The sequence below is a fragment of the Eubalaena glacialis genome, chromosome 4 (genome assembly GCF_028564815.1).
Source record: "Eubalaena glacialis isolate mEubGla1 chromosome 4, mEubGla1.1.hap2.+ XY, whole genome shotgun sequence".
In the NCBI taxonomy this organism is placed as follows: Eukaryota; Metazoa; Chordata; class Mammalia; order Artiodactyla; family Balaenidae; genus Eubalaena; species Eubalaena glacialis.
The window spans coordinates 119,045,245-119,068,028 of record NC_083719.1 but is presented as its reverse complement, the minus strand read 5'-3'; the positions used below and the strand labels follow the sequence as shown (position 1 = coordinate 119,068,028).

General features: G+C 40.1%; 1 protein-coding gene across 2 annotated transcripts in view; it reads left to right on the top strand.

Moving 5' to 3' along the window:
- Positions 1-22,784, top strand: part of DIAPH1 (diaphanous related formin 1) — a 96,874-nt gene that overhangs the window by 67,455 nt on the left and 6,635 nt on the right. For both annotated transcript variants that reach the window (XM_061189742.1, XM_061189741.1), the window contains 9 exons: positions 11,703-11,801; positions 15,967-16,061; positions 16,387-16,488; positions 16,706-16,945; positions 17,078-17,207; positions 17,944-18,069; positions 18,719-18,882; positions 19,016-19,151; positions 21,069-21,155. In XM_061189742.1, coding sequence (XP_061045725.1) covers positions 11,703-11,801; positions 15,967-16,061; positions 16,387-16,488; positions 16,706-16,945; positions 17,078-17,207; positions 17,944-18,069; positions 18,719-18,882; positions 19,016-19,151; positions 21,069-21,155 — 1,179 coding nt within the window. The remainder of the gene's footprint in view (positions 1-11,702; positions 11,802-15,966; positions 16,062-16,386; positions 16,489-16,705; positions 16,946-17,077; positions 17,208-17,943; positions 18,070-18,718; positions 18,883-19,015; positions 19,152-21,068; positions 21,156-22,784) is intronic.

Sequence of the window (22,784 nt, the reverse complement as noted above, 5' to 3'; positions counted from 1 at the left end):
ATCTTATTTTGTGTTTTCTATTAGTTCTGTCTGTTCTATGTAATATGTTGATTTCATTCTGTTCAAAATATTTTCTAATTTCTTTTTTGATTTCTTCACTGACTCCAGAGTTATTTGGATATTTATTCAGTATCCAAATAATTGGGAACTTTGTAGTTATCCTTTTACTGATTTCCAACTTAATGCAATGCTAGTGTGATCAGAGAAAATACTTTGAATGATTTCTATCCTTTGAAATTTGTTGGTTTGCCCAGCATATAGTAAATTTTGGTAAATGTGCTGTGTGTGTATGAAAAAAAAGGTGTAATCTGTCATTGTTGGATGCATTGTTCTAATGTATCAATTAGGTCAAGTTTGTTAGATGTGTTCATATTTTCTGTATCCCTTCCAAGTTTTTTTTTTTTTTTTTTTTTTTTTTTTTTTTTTTTCCTTCCAAGTTTTTGTCTGCTTGTTTTATTAGTTACTGTACAAAGGGTGTTAATTCTTCCGCTGTAGTTATGGATTTACCCTTTTCTTTTAGTTCAGTCAATTTTTACTTTATATATTTTGAAACTAAATTATTGGATGTATTTAGATTTAGAATGATCATATTTTCCTTGTGGATTGACCCTTTATCACTATGAAATGTGTCTTTTCAAGGCAGTAGCATTATTACAGATAAAATCTTTATCTGATATTAGTACAGCTACATCAGCTTTCTTTTGGGTAGTATATTTTCTTCCACTATTTTGTCCTAAGACTTCTGTGTCTTTATTTAAGGTGTGTCCCTTGTAAGCAGTACATATTTAGTGTGTGTGTTTTGTAAATCCAGTCTGATGATCTTAGTCTTTTCATTGCAAAGTATTTAATCCACTTGAATTGATATATACCAAATTGCTCTTTGTTTTCTGTTTGATTTTTCCAATTTACATCCTTTTTTTCTGTTCTTCTTACTGATTCATTTAAAACTTTATTACTTCACATTTCCCCTATTCTTAGTTACACATTTTTTTTTTACTATCCTTTTAGTGTATACCTTAGAAATTACAACATGCATGCTTGACCTATTACAACCTAATAAATATTAGAACTTTTACCACCTTCCAGGTAATGTTAGAACTTTACAATATTTTAACTCTATGTACTACACATCTTTTGAATCATGGATTTCATGCATTTTAATTCTACATATTTTTTTTTCTTTTTTTTTAAATGTTGATGGATGTTTACAGATCGGGATGACGTATTATTTTTTTTTAATTAATTATTTATTTTTGGCTGTGCTGGGTCTTCGTTTCTGTGCGAGGGCTTTCTCTAGTTGCGGCGAGTGGGGGCCACTCTTCATCGTGGTGCGCGGGCCTCTCACTATCGTGGCCTCTCTTGTTGTGGAGCACAGGCTCCAGACGTGCAGGCTCAGTAGTTGTGGCTCATGGGCCCAGTTGCTCCGCAGCATGTGGGATCTTCCCAGACCAGGGCTCGAACCCGTGTCCCCTGCATTAGCAGGCAGATTCTCAACCACTGCGCCACCAGGGAAGCCCCTATTCTACATATTTTTTAAACCCTACAAACATTTTTACTATTATTTTATAATATCAGTATTCACTTAAAAGCTCCTTTCTAGTGTTTTTCCTTCCTACCTGCATTTCTGTATTTCCTTTTGGGATACTTTATTTTCTGCTTGAATAAATAAATATCCCCTTTAACTATTTATTTTAGTTCAGGTCTACTTGTAATGAATTCTCTGTTTTTGTCTGGATATATCTTTATTTCACTTATATTTTTGAAGGATATTTTTTGTTTTCCCTTAAGAAACAAACAAACAAAACCCTCCACTGTCAGTGTTATTGTTATTCATTTGAAGATATGTTCCACCTCCTGCTACTTTGAGAATTTTTTTTTTTACTCTGGCTTTTAGCAGTTTTACTGTGATAATGTGCTATGGTGTGGTTTTCTTTGTATTCATACTTGGGGTTCTCTGAGATTTTGATTCTGTGTGTTGAAGTCTTCATCACTTTTAGAACAAATATTTTCTCTTCAAATATTGCTCCTGTCTAGCTTTTCTTGTTTTTTGTTTTAATTATTGGCATTTTATTTTGCCTTCAAATTCAGTGCCAGTGAATATCACATTTAGCATTCCGTTTTACGTGTGTGTGTCATGGGGCTTTTTTGTTTTTGTTTTGTTATTTTTAATATTTTACTTTCTCTGAGTACCTAAGGCTTCTGTTTGAGACTGAAATCCTGGGACTTTTCCCATGCTCCAAGTCACATTTCTCCCCCTTCTCCAGCCTTCAGCTTTATTCAGGTATATTTAATATACAAAAAATTGCACATACTTAATGTATACATTTTGATGAGTTTGGACATATGCATATACCTGTGATACCATCACTGCAATCGAGGTAGTAAACATATCCATCACCTCCAAAAGATTTCTTAAGTCCCCTTGTTTTCATTTTCATTTTTGTTGGAAGAACACTTAACATGAGATCTATCCTCTTAACGAGTTTTTACATGTACAGCACCATATTGTTAATTGCTCTGTCCAATTTTTTCTTCTCTTTCTGGGCCTCCAATTACACACATGTCTCTTGCACTCTTTTTGTTACTGTCCATCTTTTATCCCTCTGCTGTAGTTTGTATCTTTTTTATTGATCTGTCTTGCAATTCACTAACTTCTATTGTGTCTCTAGTTAAACCCATCTATAGAGCTCTTAATTTCATTTAGTTCTAGAATGTCCATTTATTTATTTATTTTTAATAAATTCTAGTTCTCTGGTAAACTTCTCCATCTTCATCTATTTTTATTTTTCCCTCAATATTCTTGAACATGTTAGCTATCATTACTTTAAAGCTCCAATGTCTGGATCGTGCATAAGTCTGTTCCTATTGTGTTTTCCTCTCTAGGCAGATAAGTGTGTGGGCTGATCACCTTCCTGCAGTCAGGGAGTGAGCTATGCCAAGATTTGGTTGTGGTTTTGGAAAGGCTTGATCTACCTCTGGTTCACCCTCTTCCTAGAGTGTAGGCTCTCTAGGGCTCCCAAGTGCAAGCCTGTTGTGATCACTTTTATCTCTGAGGATGTAGCCTTTTGGGTTCCCAGCTAAAGAGGAGAGAGTCTCGTATGAGATTCCCCACATTAGGCAGAAACTGGATCTTGATCCCTGTGTACCCTTGCTGCACAAAGCCCTCAAACTGATATTGGAACAATGCTCCAGTGTTTTGCTCACTGTTTCTCTGGAGCAATTCATCATCTTCTCAGCTCTTCTGTGCTTCAAGGTGATTTTTTAAAATACTATACCAGCATTTTTAGATGTTTTTCCATGGGAGACTTGACCCCCAATACTGGAAATGGAAATTTTCATTTCATATATTTTATGATGATTTTCACATTGAAAAACAAAAATTTTATGTACTCAAATCAGTCTGTCTTTTCCTTTATACCATCTTGATTTTGTGTTATTCTTAGGAAAGTTTTCATTTATTCAAAATAATACTGTATTTTGGTTTTTAACATTTAGCTGTTTAATGTATCTGGAATTTATTTTTGTGAATAGTGTAAAGTTAGGATCTAACTATTTTCCTTTAAAATGGAGAGCCAGTTGTTCCAACACTATTGATTAGATCAGGAGTCTGAAAACTATGACCAACCCATTTTTGTTAATAAGGTCTTATTGGAACATGGCCATGCCCATTTGATTACATATTGGCTATGACTTCTTTACTATTACACCAGCAGAGTTGAGTAGTTCCAGCAGAAACTGTGTGGCCCACAGAGCCGTGTATTTACTTTCTGGTCATTTAAGAAAGTTTACCAACTCCTGTGTTAGACTATACTTTTTTTAATTAATCTGAGTTTTTACTTTAGCATATAAATGTGTTTCATGTCTATTTCTAGAATCTCTTCTATTTATTATTATTTATTATTAAGAACTTCATTTGTTCTTCTTTCATTATCACTCTTAGAGTTACTATAGCTTTATACTAATATATTTTATTGGCCTTGAAGATACAGTGTGTTTAGTCAGGTTTATTGAGGCATAATTTGCATACAGTAAGATTTACCCTTTTTATGTGTACATTTCTGTGAATTTTGACAAATGTATACAGCCATGTAAAGATAGAGAACATTTCCATCACTCTTAAAGTTTCCTCCTCCCCATTTGTCCATCCCCTCTCCTCACCACTACGCCCTGGCAGGGGCTGATGTGTTTTCTTGTCCCTACAGTTTTTGTCTTTTTCGGAATGTCATATAAATGGAATCATACACTGAGGAGTCTTTGAAGTCTGGATTCTTTCACCAAGCATCATGTGTTTGAGATCTGTCCATGTTGTTTGCATGCGTGGTCATTCCTTTTTATTGCTGAGTAGTATTTCCTTATGTCCATTCACTGGTTGATGGACATTTGGGTTGAATCCAGTTTTTGGCATTTATGAATAAAGCCAATAGAAACATTTGCATACAAGATATTGTCTGGACATACATGTTTTTCTTTTTCTTGGACAGATACCTAGGAATGGGATTGTTGGGTCATATGTTTCAATAAATGTATGTTTAACTGTATAAGAAACTGCCAAACTGTTTTCACTTTACTTTCCAAAGTGGCTGTACCATTTTTTTCATTTCCGCCATCAATGTATGAGAGTTGCAGGTGCTTTGCATCCTCACCAGCACTTAGTATCATCAGTTTTGTTTTTCCATTTTAGTGATTCTAGTGGGTTGGGCATTATAGTTTTAATTCCTAATTAATTTAGTTCTTAGTTCATATTCCTAATGACTTAATGATGTTGAGCATCCTTCTCTGTGCTTATGTACCATCTGTGTATCTTCTCTGGTGAAGTGTCCAAATGTCTTTTGCCTGTTTTAAAAAACTGGGTTGTTTGTTTTCTTTCTTCTTTTTTTTTTTTTTAAATAAAGGTAGAGGAATGGGGACATTTTGAATTTATTTATTTATTTATTTATTTTTGGCTGTGTTGGGTCTTCGTTTCTGTGCGAGGGCTTTCTCCAGTTGCGGCAAGCGGGGGCCACTCTTCATCGCGGTGCACGGGCCTCTCACTATCGCGGCCTCTCTTGTTGCAGAGCACAGGCTCCAGACGCGCAGGCTCAGTAGTTGTGGCTCACAGGCCCAGTTGCTCCGCGGCATGTGGGATCTTCCCAGACCAGGGCTCGAACCCGTGTCCCCTGCATTAGCAGGCAGATTCTCAACCACTGCGCCACCAGGGAAGCCCCTGTTTGTTTTCTTATGGTTGACTCATGAGACTTTTTTATATGTTCTGAACGCTAGTCCTTTATCAAAAATGTGTTTTGCAGGCATTTTCTCCCAGCGTGTGGCTTGTCTTTTTATTTTTTAACAGTGTCTCTGAAGAATAAAACTTTAAAATTTTTATAGAGTCCACTTTATCAATTTTTTCTTTTATGTTTTGTGTTATCTTCTATTGCTGTGAACAAATTACCACAAACTTAGCAGTTTAAAACAACATAGATTTATTATCTCACAGTTTGCATGGGTCTGGAATCCAGGTTAGCTAGATCCTCTGCTCACGGTCACACCAAACTGAAGTCAAGGTTCTGGCTGGGCTGCGTTGCCTTCTGGAGCTCAGCATCCTTTGCCACGCTCATGTGGTATTTGGCTGAATCCAGTTCCTTATAATTGTAGGACACAGGTTCCTCTTTTCTGGCTGGTCATCAGCCAGTGGCTGTTCTCAGCTCCTGGAGGCTGCCCACCATTTCTTGCCACATGGCCTTCTCCACAACATGGCGGTTGCTTCTTCAAGAAAAACAAGAGAGCATCTGCTTCAGTTTCAAATCTCTCTGACTTCTCTTGTCTCTGAGCTCTAAACCCTTGTTTAAAAGGGCTCACCAGAATAAGTCAAGCCCACTCACATTCAAGGGAAAGGATTATACAGGGTATGTGCACCAGGAGGGAAACTCCTAGTTTCCTAGAACTCCAAGAAAATCCCAGGATGCCGACTTAGGATTCTTCCTACCACATGGTTTGTACTTTTTTATTTCTGAGAGATCTTTGCCCACTCCAAAGTGGTGAAAATTTTTCTGATGTCTTCTTTTTTCTTTTTGGCTGTGCTGCACAGCTTGTGAGAGCTTAGTTCCCTGACTAGGGATTGAACCTGGGCCATGGCAGTGAAACCACCAAGTCCTAACCACTGGACCACCAGGGAATTCCATATGATTTCTTTTAGAAGGTTAATAGTTTTAGGGTTTCTGTGTAGACCTGTGGTTCATTGTATGCATGTATGTATTTACTTATGTATTAAGATATAATTCACCCTTAATGTGTACAATTCCATGGTCTTTTGTATATCACAAAGTGGTGCAGCCATTGAATTAATTCTAGAACATTCTCATTACACACAAAAGAAACCCTCAGTTTATTAGCAGTCACTCTCTACTTCTTTTTCCCCCAACTTGGCAACCACTGATCTACTTTCTGTCTCTGAATTTGCCTATCCTAGATGTTTTGTATCAGTGTAATCATACAATATGTACACTTTTGTGTCTGACATTTTCACTAATCATGACGTTTGCAAGGTTCACCCGTGTTTTAGCATGTATTAGCACTTCATTCCTTTTTATGGCCGAATACTACTCTACTGTATAGATATACCACATTTTGTCTTTCCATTTGTCAGTTGATGGACATTGGGTTGTTTCTATGTTTTGGCTATTATGAATAATGCTGCTGTGAATATTCTCTCTTTTTTTTTTTTTAACTGAACTGTTTGAGATAAAGTACCAACATCATGGCCCTTTACCCCTAAGTTCTTCTGCATGCCTTTCCCAAGTATAAGGACTTTCTTTTTCATAACTACAGTGTAATTATCACATTTAGGAAATTTATCATTGATATAATACTGTTATCTAATATACAATCCATATTCAAATTTCACTGATTTAATTAGTGATTTTAAATATCTTAAACAGGTGTTTAAAAATTACAGATTTTTTTTATTAAGGTGAAATTCACTTAACATAAAATTAACCATTTAAAGTGGATAATTTGGTGGCATTCATAAAATGAAGTAGGAAGTATTTCTTTTTTATTTTTTGGAGGAGATTGGCATTAATTTTTCTTGAAATGTTTGGTAGAATTCTCTAGTGAAACCGTTTGGCCAGGAGATTTTCTGTTCAGGAGACTTTTAGTTATGAATTCAGTTTTTTAAATGATTTCAGTAGTACTCAAGTTATCTGTTTTATCTTGGTTGAGTTTCAGTAGTTTGTGGGTTTTGAGGAATTGGTCCATTTTTTGGTAAATTGTTCAGTTTATGAGTACTAAGTTGTTTGTATTATTCCCTTGTTATCCTTTTGATGGCTGCAGGACCTAAAGTGACATTGTTTCATTCCTGATGTTGGAGAGAGAGGTCTTCTCTCTTTTTATCTTTGTCAGTCTTTCTAGAGGTGTATCTATTTTATTAATTTATTTTTTAAACCAGCTTTTTGCGTCGTTGATTTTTTTGTTGTTGTTTTCATTGTTACTGATTTCTGTTCTTTTATATTTCCTTCCTTCTGCTTGCTTTGGGTTTATTTTTTTTCTTTTTCTACTTTGTTGAATTAGGAAATTAGATTACTGATTTGAGCTCTTTCTTCTTTTCTAATATAAACTTAGCACTGTCAATTTCCCTCTCAGCATTGCTTCAGCTATGCCCCATATATTTTGATATGTTGTACTTTCATTTTCATTCATTTCTAATGTATTTTTTAAATTTATTGTGAGATTTTCTCTTTGACCCACAAATTATTTAGAAGTGGTTCTTTAGTTTCCAAGTGTTTGGATGTTTTCCTGTTATCTTTCTGTTATTGATTTATCGTTTGATTCCATTATGGTCAGAGAACACGCTCTATGATTTTAATCCTTTAAATTTGTTGAGGTTTATTTTATGGCCCAGGTGGATATTTTTCTTGGTGGATATTCAGTGAGCACTTTAAAAAAATGTATTCTGATGTTGTTGGGTGAAGTGTTCTATGTATGTATATATCAATTAGACCCTGTTGATTGATTTTACTGTTCACTTCTATATCCTTGTTGATTTTTTGTATAGAGTTCCACCCATTACTGAGATAGGGTATTAATGCCTTGAAGTATTATTGTGGCTTGGCTATGCTGGTTTCCTCATTTCATCTCTATCAGTTTTTGTTTCTTATATTTAAGGCTCTGTTGTTTGGTGCATACACATTTAGGATTGTTATATCTTCCTGGTGGATTGATCCTTTAATCATCATGTAATGTCCCTCTTTGTCTCCAGCTATTTTCTTTGCTCTGAAGTCTACTCACTGGATAGAATATAGCCACTCTACTTTTTTTTTTTAATTAATGTTTGCACGGTATATCTGTTTTCAGCCTTTTACATTCAGCCTTTGTATTTGAAGAAAGTTTCTTACAGACAGCATATTGTTGGGTCTTTTGTTAATCCACTCTGCCATGTTTTGTGTAGGTCTTAGCCTACTAATGCTGTTGCCTGGGAATGCCTGGGGGCACTCACCTGGGCCAGTGTTGTGGCTGGACCAGCCCTTGTGGTTCTTATTAGGATTGCAAGATGCACCTCAGCAACAAGCATCAGAGAACAAGCAAGGTTTTATTGCTCACAGGTCCTGACATGACATGTGTCAGGCCACACATTGAGGTCACAGGAAGAGAGATGGGTAGGGGGCTGCAGGTCATCCCTGGGCTTCTGCCTTTATTGGGGTTGAGGGTGAGGTGCCTAGGGTTTCATGGGTGCACTCTTTATTGGTGAATTTAAAACATGAGAGCGGGAATTGAAGTGCACAAAAGGAAAAACAGGGTCCCTCTAATGATCAGTTATGTAGGTCACCCACGGCTTTCTAAAAGGGGAACTTCATGGATGGTGGCCTGGTTCTTTATCTAGTTGGGTAGCTGGCAATATGTTTATTCAAGATGGATGTCTTTGAAGTGGATGCCTCAGCAATCAAAGCTTATTATCAGGTACTTATATTACAATTTTAAAAAAAACAAATGGTCAGGTACTTAACATTACAGCCAATCTCAGTTAATTGGTGTATTTAGACTGTTTATATTAAACGTAACTACTGATATTTTAGGGCTTAAATCTGCCACTGTGTTATTTGTTTTCTGTATGCTTCCTCCTTTTCTCTTTTCTTACTTTTCTGTGTTTTTTTTGAATATTTCTTATTCCATTTTAATTTATTTATAATGCCTGAGTATATCACTTTATACAGTTTGCTTAGGTGTTGCTCTAGGTATTACATTATACACACATAACTTTTCCCAGTCTAATGATATCAGTGTTTTACCAGTCCGTGTGAAGTGTAGAAACTGTATTTCCATTTAGGTCCCTTTACCTTCCCCAATTTTTAAATATAATAGTATTTTCTCCACATGGGGCTACTCCATTTTGGTGAAACTGGAAGCCCATATGCTTGTCTTTTATCTGTCACCTTTACTGAATTATTCATTAGTAGTTCTTCATTACTTCTAGTAGTTGTCTTGAATTCTACATATAGTTATATCTTCCACAGAAAGGACTTTTTCATCCCTTTCTTTCTTGTATTTATACTTTTCATTTATTTTTATCTTATTGCCAGGCAAAAAGTTGAATCTGTTTTTTCTATTTTTCAACATCACCAGTGACTCTGTATCTTTTCACTTTATCTGTATAAAATGAGAGATTTACTTGTACTTTGTCCCTCTGCTTCTAAGGTTTTGTGATACAGTCTGGATGTTTTAAGTCTAAATTTTTATCTGACTACCCATGGTTTTCATTTTTTTATATGATCTGTCTTTAGGGCCTCTCTGACTTCAGCTCCAGCTCTCCCTCTCATTCCATCTACTCCACCAATAATGACCTTTTTGCTTTTCCTTTAGCACATCAGGGCCTGCTTCTGTCTCAGGCCTTTGCATTTGTTGTTCTCTCTGCCTGAATTGCTTTGCTTTCTCACCTTCTAAAAGGTCTTTACTGTCATGTCACATTCTCACTAAGACCTTCCCTGGTCATCCCGGTAAAGTTATAATCCATCCCCTCATCAAATCCCCCAGTTCTCTTCCCTACTTGGTTTTCTTTTCATAGCACTTATGACCACCTAATGTACTATTTTATCTATTAGCTGGTTTATTGTCTATTTCTCTTTATTAGAATATAAGTTCCATGAAGGCAGGAGTTTTTCTCTATTTTTGTTTTGTTTTATTCCTGGTACCCAGAACAGAGCCTGGCACATGCAGGTACTCAATAAGTCTTTATTTAAATAACTAATCTTCATCTATTTAGCATTTTCCTTCTTCGAGTTAGAATTCTCAAACCAAAGGATGTGTTTTTTTATTAATAGTTCTTTGTACCTTTTGCCATATAACTTCCTTTTTTGTTCGCTTTCTTATTTATTTATACCAGGTAATACTTTTCATATGGTTTAAAATTCAACCAGTATAACAGGGTTTGTGTTGAATAGTATTTCTCCCTCTTCCATAGTCAAGCACCCCATTCCTCTCCTCAAAAGCAACTAGCTTTGTCACTTTCTTGATACTCCTTAAAGAGATAGTCCCATAAGGCTGTCTGAAAAGTTGATAAAATATTTTACAATTGTCCAGAACAGTTCCTGTTTCTCTTTCTATCTGCTGCTGAGTCCTTCTCAACAGGCAGTGTAAATCATTTTTGAGAGAATGTTACTGTCATGCTAGGTGCTGAGGGAGTGATATAGTGAAGAATTACTTTGCCCATGCTCTTGAAGTTCAAAATCCAAATGGGGTGGGAAGGTATCCACACTTAAAAAGTAACACAGGATTTAGAAAGATCAAGATGATATATATGAAATGTCATGAACATTGAATTATTAATTGTTGAATGAAATCTAAGTAACAAATACCATGAAAATTAGTTCATCAAAGCAGAGAGTGACTACATTTATCAGAGAAGAATACATTGGTTTTGGGTAATCTGAGAAGAGCGTAGAAGGAAAGCAGTATATTATACCTTCTGTGTGTGTAGCAACATGATATTTATATACTAGGAATATATTTTTATGCCATGAGATTTTTCAAAGAGGAATAACAAAGTCCTTATCTTGTAGAGGAGAGATTATATGTGCTTATGACAAAGTCATTGAGAGGACTTGCTATAAAAAAGTATCACATTCAGCGGGGATTCAGAGAGAGATCATAACCATTTGGGGAAATCAAGAAAATGTTTATAGGGAATTCATGATCAAGACAGAGCTTGAAAGATAAGTAATAATAAGCACAAAAGGATAACACAGTGGAAGACTCTAGTACAGGGGTTGGCAAACTATAGCCCTTAGGCTGACCACCTGTTTTTGTAAGTAAAGTTTCATGAGAACATAGTCATGCCCATTGGTTTATGTATTGTCTGTGACAGCTTTCATGCTGTAGTGGCAGAGTTGAGCAGTTGAGACAGACCACATAGTCTGCAAAGCCTAAAATATTTACTATTTGGTCCTTTACAGAAAGAAAGTTTGCTGTTCCCTACAAGTAGATAGGCTATGGGTGGGAAAGTATTATTGCTAACTATTAAAGAAATGAAAATGATATACTTATTATAGCTGGAGGGGGAAGTCAGTAATAGAAGGGTGGGTGGCTAAAGAGGAGGTTATCCTTGAAGGAATTTAATAGGAAGACCATTACTAATAGAGAGGAAGTGAAGAGTATCTCTAGGCTGGGACAGTAGTTCATTTAGACATAGATGTGGTTTGTCCTTAATCATACTTTTCTAATCTTTCCCTTGCTAGCCAAGAAGGATCCGGAAGGTGGAGAAGAAAAGAAATCTGTGCAAAAGAAAAAAGTGAAAGAGTTAAAGGTGTTGGATTCAAAGACAGCCCAGAATCTCTGTGAGTAACTCTGTGATCTCAGCAATTTGAAATATGAAGGAGTTTTTCTAAGAGCTTAATTCTGGTGGATCCAGGGTCCCTTGATATGAAACTTCCATTTGTTAGTTCCTGCTCTATGCCTGGTATTGCATAGTAAATACCTGATATCTCATCCCTTCAATAGCACTGCAAGATTGTTAGCATCTAGTTTTATGGCAAGAAAATAAAGGCTAATAGGACTTTTAGGAATTTGCCTAGTCACATAGCGGGTAAGAGGCAGGTCTGGGAGTTGAACCTCATATTTTCTTATTTCAAAGCCCTTACTATTTCCATTGCATCCACAGAAAATCTAACACAAATGTTCTAGCTACTGCACATTTCCTTCTTTCTCATTTTCTTTTAAGTATTTCCTTTAAAGGTGACTGGCTTGACTTCCATTAAATCTAAAGTAACTTTGTAGTTTAGAATAAATAATGTAAATCCTGTACTTCTCAGAGTAGGATCAGTAACGTCAAAGGGTTCTGTTCTGAACTTGCTACCTATACTCATAACTCTGATTGGTGGCAAATTTCAGATCAGAAACTCCTCTGCAGAGTTGATATAGGTAGTATTTAATGATCAGGATGAATGTTCATTTTTTTGTTCATTTCAACTGTTGATATCCTTACTTTATGTTGCATAATGAAGATTTAAATATTTGTTCAACAAATATTTGAGGGTCTGCCAGGTTTCAGGCTCTATTAGGCACATACTAGGTATGTGTTCCAGAGATGAAAGGGTATGTATTCCATAAAACCCACTCATGATCCAGTGACATGGCTGTTGTCCCCATTTTACCCAGTGAGAAAACTAAAGTTCAGATGTTATGACTTGGCCAAGATCACACAGGTAATGAGGACACATACCCACAAGTAAAGTCAGTGATATAATGAGAACAGTAAGCCTTTACATTATTCTTGACTATATAATCTTAGATCATTGGCAACAGATATTACTAAATAGTGTCTGTAGGTAAGTCCTTTTATGGAAATTAAAGTGATGTGAGATAGTTCCTCTTCTCAAGATTATCTCTAGCAACATTAAAATGAGCAATTGTTGTTTTAGAAAATGATAAAAGACCGTGGGGTAGTACATTGTTATTTCCAGTTGAATGATATCAATATGGGAAACAGAATTTAGGAAGAAAATTGAGATTAGGAGGGTCTAGGTGTTATTTAGTGATTCAATGATTATTAAGTGCCTCTTATATGGTGAGGATGCAAAACTAAGTAAGGTAGTCCCTATCCTCATGAGCCATATGTCTGGTAGAGACGGAAAAGTAAATAATGGTTATAGCACAAGTTGGTAAGTGCTATGATGGAGGTGTGCTAGGAAGCTTATGAGAGCACTGGGCAAGGGGGCATCTAAATCAAGTGGGAGGAGTATTGGAGGGAGCTCAGTCATTCTAAATGAAGTACTGCTTAAAACTATTTACAACAAACTAAATGAAGGGTGAGGGCTGGCTTGTTTCAGGCAGAGGGATCAGCATGTATGAAGGCACAGAGGCATGTGTGCAGTTCAAGAACTGCAAGTAGTTGAGTACAGCTGAGTAAAGGCCATATGTGGGGGAGTGGTGGTTGAAGAAGCTTTCAAGAAATAGACATAGAGGCTAGATCATAAAGAAGTCTGATAGGCTTAGGCTAAGAAGTATGTATTTTATCCTGAAAACTGTGAAAGTTATTGGAGGGATTTTAGTCAGGAAAGTGAGTGATACAACCCTATGTAATTTGGGGGAGGGCTACTTCAGCAGTGATTATGAGGCTGGATTGCTAGGGTAGGGGAAGACTCTAGGCAGAGAGATGTGTTATGTTATGGCTTTAAATTAGGCAAGAGGTGATCAAGGCCTGAAACTAAATTGTAAGAATGAATAGGAAGGCAGAAGATATTAAGAAGATAGAATTAATGGAACTTAGTGATTGATAGAGGGGATAAAGGAGATGTTTTCTTGGGTTAAGATCACTCTATAGAGAGTGGTACCACTTATTGAAATAGGAAAATCCAGCAGGAGCAGATTCTATCTTTTGTGGGAGAAATGGTGGACATGAGTGAGAGATGGCAGAGTGGTAGGTAGGAATGATTGATTTAATTTTAGGATAGAATTTAAGGTTCCTGTGGGAATCCTCCAACAGGATGGGTGTATTAGGCATTTGGGTATAGAAATCAGGAGGAATGTCTGGCTGGAGATAAGAATTTAAGAGATAGTATATGAGTCATAGTTGAAGCCAATAATTTGCTTTGAAGGTCATTAATATTTGGGGGGGCAAGTAACAAAGAGGGGAGACCTCAAAGGAGGCTGGAAAGGAACAGCAAGAAAAATAGTCTGACATAGTCTATGAAGTGGGAGTAGTAGTCAAGTAAAATCAGGACAGGACAGGTGTCTTTTGGATCTGGCATTAGGAAAGTCAGTGACCTAGGCAAGAATAATTTTAGTATAGCATAAGTGTTAAGAACAGAAGCTCTGGAATCCGTTTGTATTTAAATCCTGGCTCCAACCCTTACTAGCAGTGTGACCTTGCACGGGTAGCTTAACTTCTTTAAGTATGTTTCCTTTTCTGTCAAATGTGGTTAATAATACAAACTTATACATTATTATAAATAGGGTTAAATGAGATCATATATGTAGATTGTGTTCAAGATACTAGGTCTTACATGGAATATACACTCAACAAATGATTGTCATCTTTTCACTGACTTTGTGGGGACAGAAGAATTAATGAGAATGTGGAAGCAAGAATAGACTGTTATATTTTTAGAATGTTATAAGGTGAAGGAAAGAAGGAAGCTGGTAATTAAGAATGTTGGATCAGGGAGGATTTTTTTTTTTTAAGATAGGAAAAACTTGAACGTGTATATCGTTGTCCCTCGGTATCTGTGGGGGATAGGTTCCAGGACCCCCCTCGTATACCGAAATCCATGGGTGCTCAAGTCCTTTATATAAAATGGTGTAGTATAGTTGGCCCTCTGTATCCACAGATGCGGAAGGCCCACTGTATATGCTGAAGGAAAAGGTCCTTAGGGCTACCTGTTCTATTGAAACACGAGAAAAGGACGAGTATATGGATATAGTTCTGCTAAGCTTACAGAAGTGTTGGCACAAGTTTTCTTCTAGATGATTCCAAAATAGCCCTTACTCGAGCCTTTTCTAGTCTGGTTCCAACTGAGGGCCCCCAGTGCTCAGTTTATAAGTGGCATGAGAGAAAGCTTAGCAAGTAATTTGACCGATGGCTTCAATTTTTCTCAGTAAAAAGCAGCAAGGCCTTTTTAGAACAAATGGGGAAGTGGCAGGACATTTGGGAGAATGGGGATATTTTATATGGAGGAGCTGCCAAGAGAGCCAGGAGAGCGTGGACTAGGGACACACAGAAGGATTCCCCACCATCACTGGTGCCACTTCAGATTCGTAGAATCTGATCTGCAGTGTTCATCAGCCCAGGTGTAAGAGGAGAGGTATGAGATGGCTGGGTTAACTAAGGACTGGAAGGAGAAGGAAACAAGAGAATAAGAATAGTAGTAATAATAGAGTGGGAGTGAAAGGGTAGACTGCAGGGTCTAGGTTAAACAGAGAAAGCAAAGTAGAACTGAGACATTCAGAGAAAATGGAATGGGCATCTCTCTCGTGGGAGAGAGAGAGCACGCAAGAGAGCGCTCTGATGAGGTTGAAGAGTCAATTTAGGGATTAGTGAGTGAGAGAGCTGAAAGGATGGGAAGTGTTTGTTGGGGAATGGGATGTGGCAATTTAAGAATCAGAGCATTTCAAGGCAGTGGCAGCTTTGAGGATGGAGTCAAGGGGGTGAGGAACTAAAATAGAACAGGGTGAACATTTTTGATATATATAGATAGAGAGATCAAAGACTTCCTGTGTGAGCAAAGACAAGGTGTTTGTAGAATGTGGTGCTTGGAACAGTGTGGCTGGCGTGTGACATAAATGTGGGGATTCGTGGGAGGGAAAGCTGGGAGGTGGGAACCTTAAACACTGGGCTCAGGAACTTGGATCTTAACTCTACAGGCAGTGGGGAGCTGGTGGAGGTTTGTGATCATGACTTTAAGAGAGCACTCCTAGGAAAGTTGTCCAGCGTAGGTTTGTAGGGTGGGCTGGAAGGGGGAAGAGACTGAGAAGAACATGTCTTTATATCTCATTTCCTGGCAGCAATCTTTTTGGGTTCCTTCCGCATGCCCTATCAAGAGATTAAGAATGTCATCCTGGAGGTGAATGAGGCTGTTCTGACTGAGTCTATGATCCAGGTAAGGAGCAAGGTCATTCTGGAGCTGGCTCTTTGCATTGCTGTACACTAGCTCTGTCTCCTCTCTGCCTAGACGATGAGGACTCTGTAAGCATCGTTGACTTAAAGAATGCTGGCTTTATATAAGCTTCCATCTCTCTGGTGATCAGGTTATTTCTGGTATATTTTTCAAAAGTCCTGCCATCTCACTAGCTGCCTCCCCCACCTCCCCCTACCCCAGCCCATGTCTCCTTCTTAGTGGTCCTTGGGCCGAGTGAGGGACTGACAGGAGGCTCAAGCTGTCAGCTCATCCCCCTCAAACTTAGACAGTCCCTTCTGTCTTGCAGAACCTCATTAAGCAGATGCCAGAGCCAGAGCAGTTGAAAATGCTTTCCGAACTGAAGGACGAATATGATGATCTGGCTGAGTCGGAGCAGTTCGGCGTGGTGGTGAGTGAGGCCTGTGGCACAGACTCTTCTCTGACCCCCTCCTCCCCGAGAGCATCCGGGGCACTTGCTCCTGCCCTCTTGTCTATTTTGAACCCATCTTTCTCTCTTTCTCCTCCCTACTCTGGAACTCAGATTCTGCCATAGGAGGCTTAAGCCTGTATCTTCTTCCTTTCCTCTCTCTCTGTTGGCTATAATGGAACTGCTTGTCTCTCCCCAGATGGGCGCTGTGCCCCGCCTGCGGCCGCGCCTCAATGCCATCCTCTTCAAGCTGCAGTTCAGTGAGCAAGTGGAGAATATCAAGCCAGAGATCGTTTCTGTCACTGCCGCATGTGAGGAGTTGCGAAAGAGCGAGAACTTCTCTAGCCTCCTGGAGATTACCTTGCTTGTTGGAAACTATATGAATGCTGGTTCCAGGAATGCTGGTGCTTTCGGCTTCAGTATCAGCTTCCTCTGTAAGGTGAGCCAGGGGGTTAGAGCGGGACGATGGAAGGGAAGGCCGTGGCCTCTAGGAGCCCAGTGTGGCAGACTGCTGTCGGCCTGAGGTGATCGTGGGCGTGTCAGGACTCACCACTTCTCCTCTTCCCCCAAGCTTCGAGACACCAAGTCCACAGATCAGAAGATGACGTTGTTGCACTTCTTGGCTGAGTCGTGTGAGAATAACTATCCCGAGGTCCTCAAGTTTCCAGATGAGCTTGCCCACGTGGAGAAAGCCAGCCGAGGTGAGGCAGATTGGGGTGAAGCTAGAAGGTGGTTCCAAGCCCCAGAGATCTCTGCACGGGGTAGGGAAAGAAGACTCAGTCTAGATTTTAGATCATTTTCAGTTCAGAGAATTTTAAGGAACGGGAGAGAGCATAGGCATGATGTCCAAGCCACAGGGAGGAGTATCGGGCAGAAGAGAGGTCTTCATGTACAGAAGTGGGAAGCACTCTTTCCCTTCCTAGGGAAACACCAGACACCAAAAAACAACTAGAAGAAAGGCAGGTATTTTTAGTTTAAGTCAACAGTTTTTCTCATTTAGAAAGCGTAGACTGGATTTGCAAAAACCAGGCCTCACCGTCCTGGGACTAAGCAAAGAAAAAGCAGCATTCAGTAGAAATGGGAACAGATTTCTGCCCACCCTCTATATTTCTGTGTAATGTCTCCTTCCTCCCAAACCCTGTTCTCTAAAATAAATGAGACCGAGATCCCGGGGGATTTCATAGATTCTTGTTAAATTAAATGAGGCCTCTCTTCTCTTCTTAGTATTGTACAGCTTATGGAGGCTGGAGGTTTAATCATCAAATAATTTATAGTTTCACTGAAAAGCTGTGTGAAACAATTAGAGAGTACGTAAGAGGACTAAAATAATTAAGTACCAGCTGGATGTACAGACTGGAGCAGTGCCCTGAAGAACAGAATAGGGTATTGAGACTGGAGGTAGTAAGCTCTTGCTGTCTGTTTTTGTGTCTACTTTAGTTTCTGCTGAAAACTTGCAAAAGAACCTAGATCAGATGAAGAAACAAATTTCTGATGTGGAACGTGATATTCAGAATTTTCCAGCTGCCACAGATGAGAAAGACAAGTTCGTTGAAAAAATGACCATATCCTTTCTTGAAAGGAGGGAGTTGCCCCCTAGGAAAAAAAAGAACTTCCCCTGGGGGGACAACAGGATAGATATGATGATATACAATTTTTCCTTAAAAAATTTTTTCATTAAAAAATGTTTTTTCATTAAATGCATAGTTCTTGAAAGCATTCTCATTGTTGTGGTTTGCATCAAACCAGGCAGATAAAGTAAAAGTCTCCCTTGAGACCTTGCCCTCTGCCCCGTCTCCCCACCTGCCAGACACACACACCCTATACTACACACACATACATATTCCCTTTTCCCTCCCCTTCCCAAAGATAACCACTGCCACTGGACTTCTCTCTGATTTGCACCCTAATGAATTTATTTTAGTAAAAATTGCACTGTATTGCTTTAGCACTTAATATGTTTGGCCCTGTTCCCTTAGCAGTATATGCAGAACAGTCTCTTTTTAAACTGCCACTTCCTATTCTTCAGGAATACCATAGTTTACGGTTTACCATTCCCCTGTTTTGGATGTTTAGATTGCTTCTGGGTTTTGCTAATAAGAACAGCGCTGTGTTTCGCATCCTTGTGCATGCCAGTACACATCTGTGAGTCGTCCTCAGGGCTAGAGAAGTGGGTCTGCTTTCTGGTGTTGGTTCTTTACTCTTTGGCTGCACAGCTTTGTGAAGGATGCACAGGAACAGTATAACAAGCTGCGGATGATGCACTCGAACATGGAGACGCTCTATAAGGAGCTGGGCGAGTACTTCCTCTTTGACCCCAAGAAGGTGTCTGTGGAAGAATTCTTCATGGATCTGCACAACTTTAAGAATATGTTTGTGGTAAGCAGGGTATACCTGCTGACTGAAGCTTTCGTGGACCTTTCTCACTTTCCACTGGGTTCATGTTGGTTGGTGGTGGGTATGTACATGTGTGAGTGCATACATGCCCACGTGTTCATTTTTTCCCCCACAGCAAGCAGTCAAGGAGAACCAGAAGCGGCGGGAGACAGAGGAGAAGATGCGGCGAGCAAAACTGGCCAAGGAGAAGGCAGAGAAGGAGCGGCTGGAGAAGCAGCAGAAGAGAGAGCAACTCATAGACATGAATGCTGGTAAGAAGCGAAGGCGAAGGGCCGATGGGTTGAGACAGGAACATTTGGAAGGCTTCTCTGTCTAGAGTCTAGAGGCCAGAGGACAGCTCATGTCTGAGCTCAACTCCTGGCAAATGATTTTTGGCAGCCTTCTTCCTCCACGATCCTGATGCTGGACTTTAACCCCGACTCCATTACATGCACATTCCAGTGCTCCGCTCTCAGTTTTTTCCCTCCTTTGCTGGTTCCTGCATTATGTCTCATCTCTCCAGTGATTTAGTATTGCTGTAACATGTACTCTTGCCTTCTGCCTGTCCAAAAATTCTCCCGTCCAGTTTTCATACCCTCTAGTACATCTTTTGTTCTTTTTCCCAAACTGTTTTCCTGGCCCTGCTCCTGTCTTTTAATGGCTTGCCTTCTCTTTCTGCTTATTGCACTAAGTATTGTGTCCCCAGTACCTCAGCACAGTTGTACACACCTATCAGATTGTAAATGGATTGAACTTCTGGCAAGGGGGCGGGGGAGCTGGCCACCCTCTTCTTTCTTCAACAGAATCTCTATTTCACTCTCAGAAGCATGTCTTTGTTGAAACATATGGCCTCAATTACTGGCCCTCTGTTTCCTGTTTCTGCTTCTTTCCTGCTGCCGACTCCCTGCCCCTCTCTGGCTGCTCTCTCTGTGGGCAGCGGAAATCCAGCATCCATTGCACACGGCCCTGAGCTGGTGCCACCCTTCTTGAACCTGAGGGGCTACGAGCCATCTAAGTAAAGAGGTTCTCTGGGCTGCTGGGTCTGGCAAGAATCCATGCTTTGCTGAGCACGAGAGGCGAGGGCTGCTCTGACACTCCCGCTCCCGGGGACTTCTCTTTGTGGCACGATCAGGGACCTGAAGCAGCAGAACTGCCTGCATTTCTGTCTTTTCTTTATACTTTTTTGGGAAGCAGTTCCCCTGCCCTTAGTCCAGTTGTATGTAAGCCACAAACTTTGCTCTAGTAATGCCATTAAAAAAGCCCACACCAAGTATTCTTCACCTTCCGCCATTCTCCCCAGGCCTCTAGGCTTTGTCCCCAGTTACTGTTTAGGACGTAATAGGGAAAGGTGGAGTCTAGCTGATTTGTGGGACGAAGGCTGCACACAGTCGTCAGGCAGCGCAGGGGACCCTGCCCTGGTCCATGTCCCCAAGGGCAAGCAAATGAGGTTGGAATGTAGGTCAGCTGCACTGGTGGTGTTCGGCCAGCAGGCGGCACTGGGAGCAGTGAGCCCAGCCTTGTGGCTGGCAGCCTACCAGCTCCTAGGGATTTCACAGTTTCAGATTTCACCACCCTTAGCTGTTGCCATGGAAACGGAGTGGGCTGGAATAAGGATTCTACATTAACTCTTTGTATTCCAACCAGAAGCTCCTCTTCGATGCAGAGCTGACTTCTGGAAGATGCAGCCACTGGGGGCAGTACTTAAGTGAAATACACTCTTTATCAGTGGTCTCTCATCTTTCCTCAGCCCTGCTCTGAAACTGGAACCAGGCTTTCCGTGAGAGGTTTATGTAAATTGGAGTGAAACACTTCAGGATAAATAGAGAGTGATATAGTTCCTTATTAATGTCATAATCCCGGTCTCTGTACGTATCCCAGTCTTGCAGGCAGGCAGGTCTCCACTTCTCTGTGCTAGTTCTGATGGGGGTGGGAAGGGAGGAGGGCACTGCAGGAAAATTATCCAAGGTTTGCAGTGGTTGGTAACCAGTGAAACCTTTTGTTTTAACCATTTTCAAACAGACACAAGTAAACATGGGCTGTGAGACTTGAGGTTGAGCCCTCTGTGTGCTCTGAGCCCTGAGAAACTGGGCGAGGGCAAGCCATGCAGTAGCAGTGCATTTTTTGTGGGGCTCAACACATGAGTGCTACTCGGGCTGAAGAGCTTACATCTCCGTTTTTGTTCATGACAGAGGGCGATGAGACAGGTGTGATGGACAGTCTTCTGGAAGCCCTGCAGTCAGGCGCAGCATTCCGGCGGAAGAGAGGACCCCGTCAGGGTAAGTCAGCAAATGGAGCCCAGCCTGTGTGTTGAAGGAAGGCAGTGAGGCCTCTCTGCTCCTGGTCCTGCTTGTCTTGGGCTAACGAGCAGGTAGTGATGTTCTCAGGGTTTAGAAACTTCCCCACAATAGTCCCTGCGTCTAGAGTGGATGACCTAGTCCTCTTCCAGCCACGTTAGAAGGTACTGACTTGGAGAACTAGGACTTGAGGGACTGACAACAGATATTACATTCGATTATCCTTGTATCTCTCCTCATTATTGAAGCAGAAACGTAGAATAAGCAAACCACTGTGCAGGACACAGAGATCTGAGTAGGCGTTTGTGTATATGAACAAAAAAACTGATGTAAATTCAAAACTGTACATTAGATGTAGGAATACAAAGAAAATAAGTCAAGAGTCCTTACTATTAGCTTCACAAGCAGAAGAGATAGAGAGAATAATAGAAAATATAGAATCCTATAGAGAGAAGGCTAGGCATCATTCTCCCCAGATGTAAGAATGTAGAGGAGCATCTCAACCGAAGGATTGTGCTATGTCTGAAAGCCACCTTTTTCTTGGGTGTAATTGGCCTCCACTGCACTTGCCTTCCCCATTTACTCCCCCGCAGCCTCCTCCCCCGACCTTCAGAAGATTTAAGTGGATTATGTTGAGCCAGAGCCTCTAAGAAGAATTATGGGGATAGGAGGACAAATGATCCAGGCATTAGTATGGGGAAGGATCAATGGTTAAATTGCCTTTGAGGGAAGTATATAGTGGCCAAGAGACTGGTCCGGAAGAAGGTATGGCCAAAGCTACTCCTCATGACCTGCACCACTGAGTCTGGTGAAGGCCCTTTGGGGCTAGGCATGATGGCTTCTTTCCTAGGTTGAAGGGTGGGCATTACAGAAAAGGCAGCATTAAGAGGTTGTACTTCTGAGGTGGTTTAAGCTATGTTCCCTATTCCCTCGCTGGTGCATTGTGTAGGCCTGTGTGATGGGAGCTTCACTTCAAGGTTATTGTACAGATGAGTTGTGTGGTTTGCTTTGGACACTGCTTAGCTATTAACAGTGGTATCTGTAGGACCTATAGTACCCATCACAGCCTGTAAAGGTGACCTTACGATCAAGGGTACGGAGCATGTTAGCCCCCCCAGAGTCAGTGTCCTGGCCCAAACGTTGTAGCTCACTATGAGTTTCTTCGTGAATGGCTGACTGCCTGTTTCTGCCAATACTCTGAATACCCAGAGGGAAATTCCCTCTGAGGGCTCTTCTGTAGGACTTCAGAACCTGCCCTAGACACAAGAATCCCTCATTACAACTCTTACCTATTTTCTGGCATCCTCTGAGTACAGGCTTTCTGGAGGGGAGGAGAGGTGAGTGTGATGAACTTAGGTCTTTCTGGGATAGCGTGTTTAGTCATACAGATCTAGATTTGGGTAGAGTATGAAGCTAGTGGTATTTTTGGTGTGTTTAGTCTTTAGAGATTCTTGCGACATTGTTTCCTCCCCACCATATAAGGTGATGTGGCCTGACATTAAGCGTTTCTAGATAAACAAAAATACGTTGCCTCTCCCTATTTTCCTCTATCCTCTCAGCGAAGTGCCAACCTTCACCGGACTTTTGGTGGGGAATTCCCTTTTAAGCTTC